We start from the raw sequence: 12,500 nt of genomic DNA on the forward strand, positions 1-12,500 counted from the left end.
TCTTTGTTAGTATTTTCTTCGTTAGTATTTTCTTTGTTAGTATTTTCTTCGTTAGCATTTTTTTTGTTAGTATTTTCTTCGTTAGTATTGTCTTTGTTAGTATTTTCTTTGTTAGTATTTTCTTCGTTAGCATTTTCTTTGTTAGTATTTTCTTCGTTAGCATTTTCTTTGTTAGTATTTTCTTCGTTAGTATTTTCTTTGTTAGTATTTTCTTCGTTAGCATTTTTTTTGTTAGTATTTTCTTCGTTAGTATTGTCTTTGTTAGTATTTTCTTCGTTAGTATTGTCTTTGTTAGTATTTTCTTCGTTAGTATTGTCTTTGTTAGTATTTTCTTCGTTAGTATTGTCTTTGTTAGTATTTTCTTCGTTAGTATTGTCTTTGTTAGTATTTTCTTTGTTAGTCGATCCTCGTCTTCATCATCCTCTTCATCCTTATCCTTGTCGTCGTCAATGTTACAATGTTTTTATATTTTAGATTTATTTATTTGTAGTATTTGTATCTATCCGTTCCTTTGTTGAAATTTAGCTGTTGGTTCAGTTGATCAAGATTACCGATTAATATGATTTCGACCCCGACTATGTGTGTGTGCGTGTGTGTGTGCAGGTATGCTTGTACATGTATGCGTGCGTGTTATCGAAAATCCACCCATATGGTGATGTCAGTGACTTCCTTTAACTGGTTTCATCTGCTCGCAATGTGTAGATAGCATTAGAATCTTATTCGCATATAAATAAAGTACAATTGCAATATTGACTTTGAATTGCATTTTCATGTCTGTCACGCCTCGACTTTACATTCTTTGTGCACTGGAATTATGTTGGTTTATCTGGTCCTCGTTTCATGTTTGACGGCTATAGTGTGAAAATCGTATCAGATCAATTCTATGATTTTTGGCTTCCGTTACTTATATATATATATATATGTATATATACAGACAAAACACACACACACACACACAAACACACACACATATATATACTTTTTGTGCAGATTTTGGTATGTAATGACGTTAAAAAAAAACTTCACATTTTTAGACGTTTATTAGCCTGGCCACCATTCATCCCGTATTCTACAATTTAGCCTGTTCTTTTTACTTCCTTTTCCACATTTTCTCATTCTTTCCCATCCCCTCTATGCTTTTCTTCTTCTTCAATATTCTTACATATATATAATCTCACTCTCTTCTATAACATTGCTTCAAGTAACCAACGGTATATATGTGTTTCGTCTCCTCATTTATTTTATTATAGACCATTACCTGGCCTTCTGATACGTGAGGATGTATTGCGTTTCCCCGACAAAAGTACCAACTACATCTACCATTAAATAACCTCCTAGTTCCACTTCTAAGTTCCTCACAACCGCTACCATTCAGGCTATCAATACCACGTCCACCTACCATTATATAACTTCCAAGTTCCCCACTACCACTCACTGCTACCGAAATCAGCTCTCCTACCATTAAATAACCTCCAAGGCCCCACCCCCTTCTAAAACAACAACTACTACCATCCATCAACCACTAAATAACCTACCTGTTATTCCAGGTTCCTCTCCCCCGCTACCATTCCATTCTACCAATACTACGCCCATCTATCAAAAAAAAAGTCTCCTTATTCCACCTCCTTTACCCCTAATAATACCTCGAACCACGCCTTCTTCACTTCATCCACGCCGACCTCAAACCGTGCATCTTTGGCCATCATCATTATGGTGAACATTTAACCCTCCATCACCATTACATCATCCACTTCCCGTGATCTTTCCCACTATCATCAACACGTACACGCATCCTCATCACCGTGGCCGCTACAACCTTGCCTCTTGACGTCGCGCTCTTATCTTTTTGCGGATCTGAGGGCTGGCGGGGGTTGAACTTCTGTCTGTGAATGAATACGGGTTGTCCACATTTGCAAGATGTTAATTGTGTTCTTAATTCTCTGGTTTTCTGTATCAGCTTATTTTGAGAGAGAGAGGGAGGGAGGGAGAGTGAGAGAGATAAAGAGAGAGAGAGAGAGGGAGAGAGAGAGAGAGAGGAAGAGGGAGAGAGAGAGGGAGAGGGAGAGAGAGAGGGAGAGGGAGAGAGAGAGAGAGAGGGAGAGGGAGAGGGAGAGGGAGAGGGAGAGGGAGAGGAGAGAGAGAGAGAGAGAGAGAGAGAGAGAGAGAGAGAGAGAGAGAGAGAGAGAGAGAGAGAGAGAGAGAGAGGAGAGGGAGAGAGAGAGAGAGAGATAGATAGGTAGATAGATAGATAGATAGATAGATAGAGAGAGAGAGAGAGAGAGATGATAGATAGATAGATAGAAAGGAGAGAGGGAGAGAGAGACCGTTGATCAGAATGCTCTTGTTTCGCTGTTTGCGTTCGTGCACTAGCAGTAAGCGAGCTTCACATTGCCGGTTGCATTCGTGACTGTGAATGCACTTCCATGTTAAGTCAAGACGTATGAATGAACTTTGATAATAGACAGCTGGTGTGAGGGTTTTATGTAGAACGGGGTTCTAAAAGAACAACAATGATTTAAATCAAATATGCATATATGTTTTGGGGAAAGAGAAACTTCTCGTATTTTCGGCTAAACTCTCTTGATAAAGGGAAAAGATGGGATAATAGTATACGAATAACATATTGTAAAAAATAGTTATTACAACATCTAACCTAACAGACAACATAGAAACTGAAAATAAATAACCCTCCCTAGACATAACTGAACAAATACGTTAAACCGTCAGCGGTTTCATTTCAAATTCAAATTCAAAATGAACGTTAGGGATGCACCGGCGCCGAGCGATGCCCCCTGCGGATTCTCTCCATGTCTGCCGGCATCCGTGAGTCATCTCCCGCGGAAGAGAGATGCTCCGGAGGCTGGAAGCGGCATCTCCCCGGTTTCCGTTTGGCGGTCTGTCGAGACATGCAAGAAAGCCCATTTAAAAATGTTGAGGGTGATGTTTTGGCGTTTTGTTCTTTGGCAGCCGAAAGTTACGTAAGAAAAAACCGTGAATAATTTCCTAAGAAACGTTATAATAACAGGAGTGTTTGTGAGTTACGACGTCAAAAGTCATTAGATGAAAGATGATGGTGTGGAAAAGGAGTTGTAAAGGCTTCTCTTTTTATTCCTTTAGTGCCAAGAGTTAAAAGCAAATTGGGATCGTGAGTTTGAGATTACAATTACAGAGCCCGTCGTGAGTAATAAAGACTTTAGTGATATAAAGCACTTGCTGAGACTGATTGTAAAGTTTGTATGTCACGCAACTAGAGACCGTATCGTTGTTGTCTGTAACATTTATAGCACAGCAGATCTTTTGCACAGTTTAAAGCTCAGTTTAAGGCAATGACCTTTCTTCACTGTTAGCAAATACGATTGGAATGTGAATGGCTCGCTGTACTTGTACTGAAAATGAGGATGATTTTGATGAATGTTACTATAGGTGATATCACGGAAATATAATACAGGACTGTAATAGATTGCTGAAATAGGGTTAGTTATTCACGTGTTCTGATTTGTAAAGAAACCTCCTTATCTGAAATATTGTATTTTTTTCGGATTTCATAATGGATCGGGAAGGAATCAAACACACACTATAGAAAGAAAAAAAATCACTTTAAATTATAAAATAAACATATTTCACAAAATAGAAAAATAGAAAAAATTATTATTCCAAGAAATAATAATAAAAAAATCCTGTAAGAAAATAAACATCAAAACCTACTAAACAACAACTTACAAACAACAACAACCACACACACACACACACAAACACACACAAAACAAAAACAAAACAAAAAAACACCGCCACTGTTCTTTCCTCCCGCACATCAAACATTTCCCCCGAAGAGATACAGCGGCGCAAGCAAGGGTTCGAGTCAAGGACTTTAACTTCGGTCCGCCTTTGTTACGTGTCACCTTGAGAACTCGCGAGGTACGTGGTGCAAACATGGGCATTGTTATCCTCATTCGCATGCGGGTTTTTCGAAGGAAGAATATGTTTCAAAAGAACGGGAGAGAAAGAGAGGGAATGAAAAAGAAGATTGTGTGTTGGTGGAGTTTTGAATCTTTCTAATGGGTAAATGTACGATTTTTTTTTTTTTTTTTTTGGGGGGGGAAGATGAGGAGGAGGAGGAGGAGGAGGAGGAGGAGGAGGAGGAGGAGGAGGAGGAGGAGGAGGAGGAGGAGGAGGAGGAGGAGGAGGAGGAAGAAGAAGAAGAGGAGGAGGTTGATTGAGGTCGAAGAGAAGATAACAAAAGACAGAAAGAAAATAGAAAAGAAATAAAGAAGAGAAAATAAAGCGGGAAGAAAGTAAACACAAAGAACGTTGTAAATGGAAAGGAAAGAAAGATTTTAATAACATGAATAAGTGTATGCATACGTGCTCTTAAACGATGTTCCTGTTTGACCGTCTCCTTTTAATATTTTTTTCTTATAAGTGCGCCCAAGTGAAAAGAAAATGGCGTTTGTGTCCTTTCAGTAGCACTGCTACAGTTAGCAAATATTTCCTCAAGAGACATACAAGAATGTCCTTTCGTATTCAAACAACAGTTGTATTTATTTATTCAATAACAAGGGAAGAATATGTGTTTTAGATTAAGGTTGTATATATCTCCAGTGATATTAGTGATATTTTTATCATAGTCTTAAGCATTATTATTATCATCATCATATTTTTGTAGGTATTTGCATTGTGATGACCATCATTAACATTGATACTGGTCGTATTTTCACTCTCATCATCTTCAGTAGGAACCATATCATCACTATCACCATCACCTTCACCATCCCCATCACTTCCCACGAAGAGATCCTTCCCTTCACAAAATCATTACCATCACCTTACCTACTGTAACTAACCGCCTGCATTCCCCTTCTCTCGCCCCCGCAGACAAGGTGTGCAACCGCCCATGGACCTTCGAGCGAGTGCCCAACAAGATGATCAAAGGCCTCGACAATGCAGAGATCTTCACCTCGTCGAAGGAAGGCTGCTTGGCGTCCTGCTTGAATGAGGTAGGTTGCGAGCTCCAAGATTTGGAAGTTGGGGATGAAAACTTTTTTGTATTGTTTTTTGTTTTAATGATTTCTCTGAATGTCGGTCAGATTTTGTTGTTGTTTGTGGTTGTGGTTCTTGCTCATGCTGTTGTTATATCTGGTGTAGCTGTAATTATTGTATTTGGAACTTCTTTTCGTTGCTTCTGGTCCGATTTTGTTAGTCGTGTCTTGACTTCCCGTACTCACTACCTTTGACTCATTCCCACTTGTAAATCACACAATATTCATCACAACTAACACATACACGCTCATCACACCGACGGCAATTATACTTCATCACTCTTCTGTCTCCTGAACATTCACTACCGTACTTACAAACCATCTTCCCTGCTCCAAGTAGCATTCGTCACTTCCGCTGAAGTTTTTCTCTGTCAAATAGATTATAATGCATCCCTCCCTTTGGAATTAAAGTAACTCTTTGATTTATTGGCGATGTTGCGGTCATATGATTGGTTTCCTTCACCCTGGGGATGGGAAAGAGTTTGCGGTTATTTTCAGGCTTTTCTGTACCAGTTAACTGCTATTACACACACATAATATATGTGTGTGTGTTTGTGCATGTGTGTGCGCATATATGAATATATATATATACACACACACATATGTATATATACACACACATACATGCTTATAATTACATGTATACACACGCACACGCATATATATATATATATATATATATATATATATATAAATATATATATATATCTGTGTGTGTGTGTGTGTGTGTGTGTGTGTGTATGTGTGTGTGTGTAATTTATATATATATATATATATATTACATATACGTATGTATATGTATATATATAGATAGCTGGATAGATAATTGTAAAGATGGATAGTCAGATAAATTATATATATATATATATATATATATATATATATATATATATATATATATATATATATCATCGGCACCTGCTGTTTGTCTGGACGAAAACGGCAAGATAATAAAGATAATAACGATGATGATGATCGAGCTGACGAGCGGAGAGGCTGGTCCGGGCTGAGCACCTCATGCCTGCCGGCTAATTTTCAGGTCGTCTTTGTTAGGTTCCCTGAGGGCTGTTTATGCGCCTTTATTATCTTTATACAATACATGCAATACGTATATTAATGTAGGTTTCCTTTTTCTTTTCTTCTTTGTTTTCCTCTTCTGTTTCAGTCAAGAAAAATATCATGCTTTATAACCTGCCCCGAAATTTGATTTGTGTGTTTGATAAGAAGGATTCTAATAAAGTAAAACGCGAATGAGAGCAACTTTAAGCAATCAGATGCAGCGATGAGTTCCCATCTCGTGACCCCATGCCGTTTTCCATACAACTTTCAACCCTATTTTCGTGTTTTCTGCCCTGTGATCCTCCGTGATTCCCTTTAGATATTTATCGTCTCAATTCCCAATTTTTTAAAAACATCTTTTAATCCCGTTTCTCCATGCAGGCGAGGTTCACCTGTCGAAGCGCCGAATACAACTACGTGACGCTCCAGTGTTCCCTGAGCGAGTACGACCGCCGATCCGTCGAGGACACGGTCGAGATGGTTGACGTCCAAGGAGTCGACTATTTCGAGAACCTTTGCGTCCAAGGTGAGTTTGATGCTTTTTTTCCTCCTTGTTGTTCGTCCTTGTTGTTATTTTGGTGTTTGTTTATTTTCAGTTGTGGGTTTTTGTTTTGTTTTCCTTTGATTTTGTAACTGCATGGGTACCACTGCTTCGAGAACCTGGTGAGTTTTGCGCAAGGCGATGCTTGATTTTTTTTTTTTATACTTTTTTGGGGGGCGTGCGCGTGATTTCAATGACCTGCACGTGTTTGAGAATCAACACCGTGACATCGAGGCGGTAAAAAAAAAAAAAAACGACGGAAGAAGAATAAAATATAAAAAAAATTAGCTCGTCACATTACAAAAGTACAGCCAGTGTCGTGCCTGCGGTCAAGTGCTTCGCTTCGCTACTGTCGACAGGGTGATTGGTCTCCTTAGAATACTTTGGGGTTTTTTTGCACTTTAATGTCTTGATGGGGGAGGGGGAGGGGGGATCTGAAGTCAAAAGTGGGGGGGTGAGGACAAGGGGGGAGGGGAGGGGTCAAAGTATCCCTTCGCCGGACATTGCTATCCTGTCATCGTCATGTTACTTTACATTCCGGGGAGAAATTCGTGGTCAGAGGAAGTTTTATTTATGGCTTTATTTTAGTTTTAAGACTGTGATATCGGGTGTAAGTGGACGCGGGGAGAGATAGACGCTGCACGCATGTGCGTACACGTACACACACACACACACGCAACCACACACACACACACACACACACACACACACACACACACACACACACACATCCCAACCTTTCCCCTCTCCCTCCCCTCTTGTCTCACCTACCCCCTCCCTCCGCCCTCCGCCCACACTTCCCAGCCATCTAACCTCCCCCTCCCCCCCCCCTCATCTCATATACACTCCCTCCTATTCTTTACCTCATCATCGTTCCCCTTCCCTCATCCTCCGCATTATCTCCTATCCCTCTTCTCATCTTAACCCCCCTCCTCCCCTTTATCTCCCTCCCCCCTCCCCTCTCCCACCTCTCTATGTCATTAACTCCACCATCTCTCGATCTTGCTCCCCCCCCCCCTCTCTACCTATCTATCTTACCCCTCCCCTCTCCCCTTCTCTCCATCTCCCTTACCTCCTCTCCTTCACCTGATTCACCCCCCCCCCCCACACACCCTTATACTCCATCTTCCTCCCCCTCCCCCTGCCCCTCCCCTATTCCGCCCCTGAGAAAGGAAGACTTCTATTCAGTCCGTTGAAGAAGATTTACCAACATTGTGTTCCGCTCTGGTAAATCTCTTCAGCCTGGAAGAACATCATTTATTCTTGGAAAATATCGAACGTTTTTTTGTGGCGTTGCATCCTCGCGGTTTTGTCTAAAAAAAAAGAAAAAAAAAAGATAAATAAAGAAAGAAATAAAAAAAATAAAAGTCTTAAAAAATGATAAAAACTCATAAAATAAAGATGATTTTCCGTCTCATCTTATCTTGGCAATACGAGAGACGAGGTTAGTAACGAAAACAGCAAAACAACAACGGTAATATAATGACGAGGATAAGAACGTCAACAGCAATAAAATCAGCAGCAAAACACGAGGACAGCAGCAATAACGATAATAATAATAGTAATAAAAGTTTTTTTTTTACCGCCATCATTATCATTATTAGTAATCAGAGTACCAGTGGTGTGGATAATAGGAAAAACAACAGTGCCACCCCCAAAAATAATGATAATAAAAAGGGTGTTTTAATAATGATAAAGGAAGGAAGAACAATAATAATAAAGGATAAAAATAAAAACGAGAGTAGTGAGCGTTCGATCCCCCTTCTTCGCGTTCCGAAGCCAAGTATAATAATATAATAGAATAATAATAAATAAAGATAAAAATAAACAGGAAAATAGAGCGCACTCGCCCCCCTTCCGCGTGCTCCGAAGCCAAGTAGGTCCAGCGGTCACTGTGTCTCCTCGGCCTGGCTTTCGCTCAAGCGTTCCTCCCTCGCTCACGCTCGCGGAATGTCCGTCTCTCTCCAGATATCGAGCGACGCCGTTAGGTCGAGCAGTGCTTGGGCATCGGCCGTTGTGCTTGAGTTATTTAGGTGATTGTACGTTCTGGCTGGGCGATGTTTTAGTTTGTAAGTTAGGAATACACACGAATTGCACCAGAGCACACACACACGCACACGCACACGCACACGCACACACACACACACAAAAGCTAACATATCGAACATTGAAACAATAAACACAAACACAGACTCACAGACGACGCTACACACAAACCTCACCCAGTCAAACGACATTAAAACACACGCACCCCCCTCCATTGAAATCCTCACCGGGGAACACAGAAATCACCGAGGGTCCCCAATTAACGCAGCGGTACACGTGATCCACCCACCCTGCCTGCGCCCCCCCCCCCCTCCCCCGGGGTCTGTTTAGCATGACTCCGCCTTCCTTGTCATGTCATTTAGGTGAACATGAGTGGGTTGCCTTCGTCTTGCTCTCTTTCCTGCAACGGGAATGCTGTTCGGAGGGAAACGGGGTGAGGGAGAGGCAGAGAAAGGGAAGGGAGACAAAAAAGGGAGTGGAAGAGAAAGAGGGAGGGAAGGAGGAGAGAGAGAGAGAGAGAGAGGGAGGGAGTGAGAGAGAGAGAGGGGGAGTGAGTGAGAGAGAGAGAGAGGGAGGGAGTGGGAGAGAGAGAAACAGAGGGAGGGAGTGGGAAAGAGAGAGAGAGAGAGAGAGAGAGAGAGAGAGAGAGAGAGAGAGAGAGAGAGAGAGGGGGGGGGGAAAGAGAGGAGAAATAAAAAGAAAGAAAGAAGAAAAGAAGCAGAAAAGAAAACAGAATGATCAATAATTAAACAAAAAAGTGACAAAGAAAAAGGAAAAAAAAGGAATCTTTTGAAAACTAGTTCGTACGCGTCACCGAGTCCCTTAACCGCAACTAGGTTAAGTATTGTCTTTGCTTTAGGCTGAGTTGGTCACTAGATTCTTCATTTGCACACGTCCTCGCTCAAGATAAATGGTTACAATATATATATATATATATAAATATATTTTAATTAAAAAATGAGGTATAAAGGTGAGGAACTATTTTCAGAGATGACCGTGTCTCCTATAAATATACTCATTTGTACTGAAGTCTCGGTATTTTCTAGAGGTAATTACAGACCAACTATAGATGTGAAAAACTAAATAAGATGGAAAGTAATAAAAAAGATAAAGAAAAAAAAACATACATATAAGAAGGAGATAAAAAGTCATTCAGAATAATTTCGTATTTGTGGTGCCTAATAAACATTTTCAAGTGATATATTTATCTTTTTGTACTGAACATTCCGAACTTCCTCCGTGACCCCGTGAACTAGTGCCTATGCGATGCCGCCTCCGTATCCACTGTGGTTAATCTAATTGGTACTTTACAGGGATTTTATTGCCGGAAATTAGGGATTATCATACACGCTCTAAAAACATTTTGTTCTGCGAGGTTAACAGCACGCAGACTTTACTAAGAATCAGACTCACACACACACACACACACGCACACACACACACCCACACACACACACACACACACACACACACACACACACACACACACACACACACACACACACACACAAACAAACAAACAAACAAACAAACAAACACACACACACACACACACAAACAAGCACAAGCGGGATCTCGTACACTTCCACACACACAAACACACGCGGAATCTCGTACACTTCCACACACACAGATACAGCGTTTCAATAGTTAATAAACAGATCATAATTTCCTCTTTTTTCCCTACAGCATCGGGCGCTTGTCGAGGAGACCGGGAGTACGAGCAGCCGCAGTTAGGTGTCCCCATCAACTTCGTGTCTCATTATGTTGATATGCATTACTATGTTGACAAAGAGCTCATGGTGAGATGTTTGTCTGTCTGTTTAGTTGTCTGTCTATATGTTGAGATATAATTTTTCATCTTTTTATCTTTGTTTATATTAGGTCCATGTTGCGTGTATATGTCTACCTCTCGATCAGGCTGTCGGTCTATCGAACACTCGTCTATTTATGTTTAATCTCTCTCTCTCTCTCTCTCATCTCTCTGTCTCTTTCATTCTCTCTCTCTCTCTCTCTCTCTCTCTCTCTCTCTCTTTCTCTCCCTCCCTCTCTCTCTCTTTCTCTCCCTCCCTCCCTCTCTCTATCTTTCTTTCTCTCTCACTTTCAGAATTTTTTTTTTTTATCCATTTACAGGTTTCTAGCATATAAGTATAACGTAGACCGTTTAGGCTTATTTGAAATCAGTCACTTCCTGGAGGATTAATTAAAAGAAAAGAAATGCTGTGTCATGTCTTCAAGGGAAAAAAATCTTGCCCGTCAGGTAGAAGAACTTTCGCTTTCATCTCACACCTCAGAGAAAAATATAATATATTGCTTGTCATCCATATACCGTAAAAGGGAAAAAGTTTCAACTTTAAATTTGATAAGGTGTCCCGTGGGAAAAAAAATGCCACAGCAAAAATTACGTATGGTTGAAGAGTCACTCTCCCGTCCTCGTATTTTATTTTGGCCATATTATCAAGCAGATTTACGAAGAATCCAACGAAAGTATTCCATCTTTTTTCTTTAATTCATCAAACTTATCTTTTCTTCGTAGGCTAACAGCGTAGCGGCCTGCGAGAGAGCGTGTGAGATCGAGAACGAATTCCTGTGCAGGTCCTTCCTCTACAAGGGACCACCTACAGGCAACACCTACAATTGCCAGCTTTTCCACCTCGATCATTTTACTCTCCCTGACGGACCTTCCACTTTCCTCTCCACCGACAGGTAAGTGTGATGGGTGGGGGAAAAAATGCCGGTTCTAAAAGAAAGAGAAGTTAGGGAACTAACGCTTTTGAGGTTTATGTGTGGTGATAGAAAACAAATGTATTTCGAATAGGAGGGACTTAACTCGACTATAGTAAGTTGATAAAGTTTTCAGAAGATAGAAAACGCCTGTGTTTAGAATAAATACTAGGAACTGATAATACGGAAGTTTTCTACTAATAGGAAACATGCATGTTACAAAGTGAGGATTAAAGTAATCAGCATAGTAATAACCTAAAATCTTATCAGTTTGCATAGAAGACAGACCTATCGATTACGCGTTCTCCCAATCACCCTCGCATCTTCACTCTCTCTCCCAAGGCCCCTGCTTGACAACGGAGAACGAACGGGCGTCTACTACGAAAACGTGTGCAAGAGTGAGTAGCGACCTCTGCATTATTTCCATTTAATTGTTTACTTTTATTGTTGCACAAAATAACGACTCGTACGACAGTATTGCTTCACCGCTTCGTATTACTGAATTTGTAGTGTGCAATAGAGCATGTATGAAGTAATGAATATTGCATGAGAGCATATGATATAGATATAGCAATTTAAATGTGATAATACGCTTGTATTCACGCTTAATTGTATTAAAACGTTGTATCACCGCCCTGCTTTTGTATAATAGTGTAGTGTGTTGTGCTTTTAAATCAGTATCGTTTACTAGACTGAGCATAAAGGTTTTGTAGGTGTATATAATAACTGTAGTTTTGTTTTATTTAACATATTCTTCTTTATAACATGAACTGTAGGAAGATGCAACACATATAAATATTATTTATATATCATTGAGCAATGTTAGACTGTATAGAGTTTTTAGAACTGAAACATTTCTTTTGTAATTACACTATTCTTACTTTAGAAATAAAAACAGAAAGCGTTGGAGACAGCACAAAATAATAACTTCAGGTTACATAGTAAGGCCGATTTTAGATAAATTAAAAAAAAGAAAGTATTATCACTTTCAGTTTCCTCAAAGCATAGATCAACACTCGCTACTTTTTTTTTTTTTTTTTTTTTTTTTTATACAACTCAAGACCAAGTTGAAGAACCGAAATAAAAGACCACTG

At 40.0% G+C, this 12,500-nt stretch overlaps 1 protein-coding gene across 1 annotated transcript in view; it reads left to right on the forward strand.

The window, feature by feature from the left end:
* The window catches only part of LOC125044142, a 45,635-nt gene that overhangs the window by 24,234 nt on the left and 8,901 nt on the right, over positions 1 to 12,500 (forward strand). The window contains exons 5-9 of the mRNA XM_047640594.1: positions 4,873 to 4,994; positions 6,477 to 6,621; positions 10,372 to 10,484; positions 11,219 to 11,388; positions 11,749 to 11,804. Of these exons, the coding sequence (XP_047496550.1) occupies positions 4,873 to 4,994; positions 6,477 to 6,621; positions 10,372 to 10,484; positions 11,219 to 11,388; positions 11,749 to 11,804 (606 nt within the window). The remainder of the gene's footprint in view (positions 1 to 4,872; positions 4,995 to 6,476; positions 6,622 to 10,371; positions 10,485 to 11,218; positions 11,389 to 11,748; positions 11,805 to 12,500) is intronic.

Source organism: Penaeus chinensis, chromosome 35 (assembly GCF_019202785.1).
Source record: "Penaeus chinensis breed Huanghai No. 1 chromosome 35, ASM1920278v2, whole genome shotgun sequence".
NCBI classification, from domain to species: Eukaryota; Metazoa; Arthropoda; class Malacostraca; order Decapoda; family Penaeidae; genus Penaeus; species Penaeus chinensis.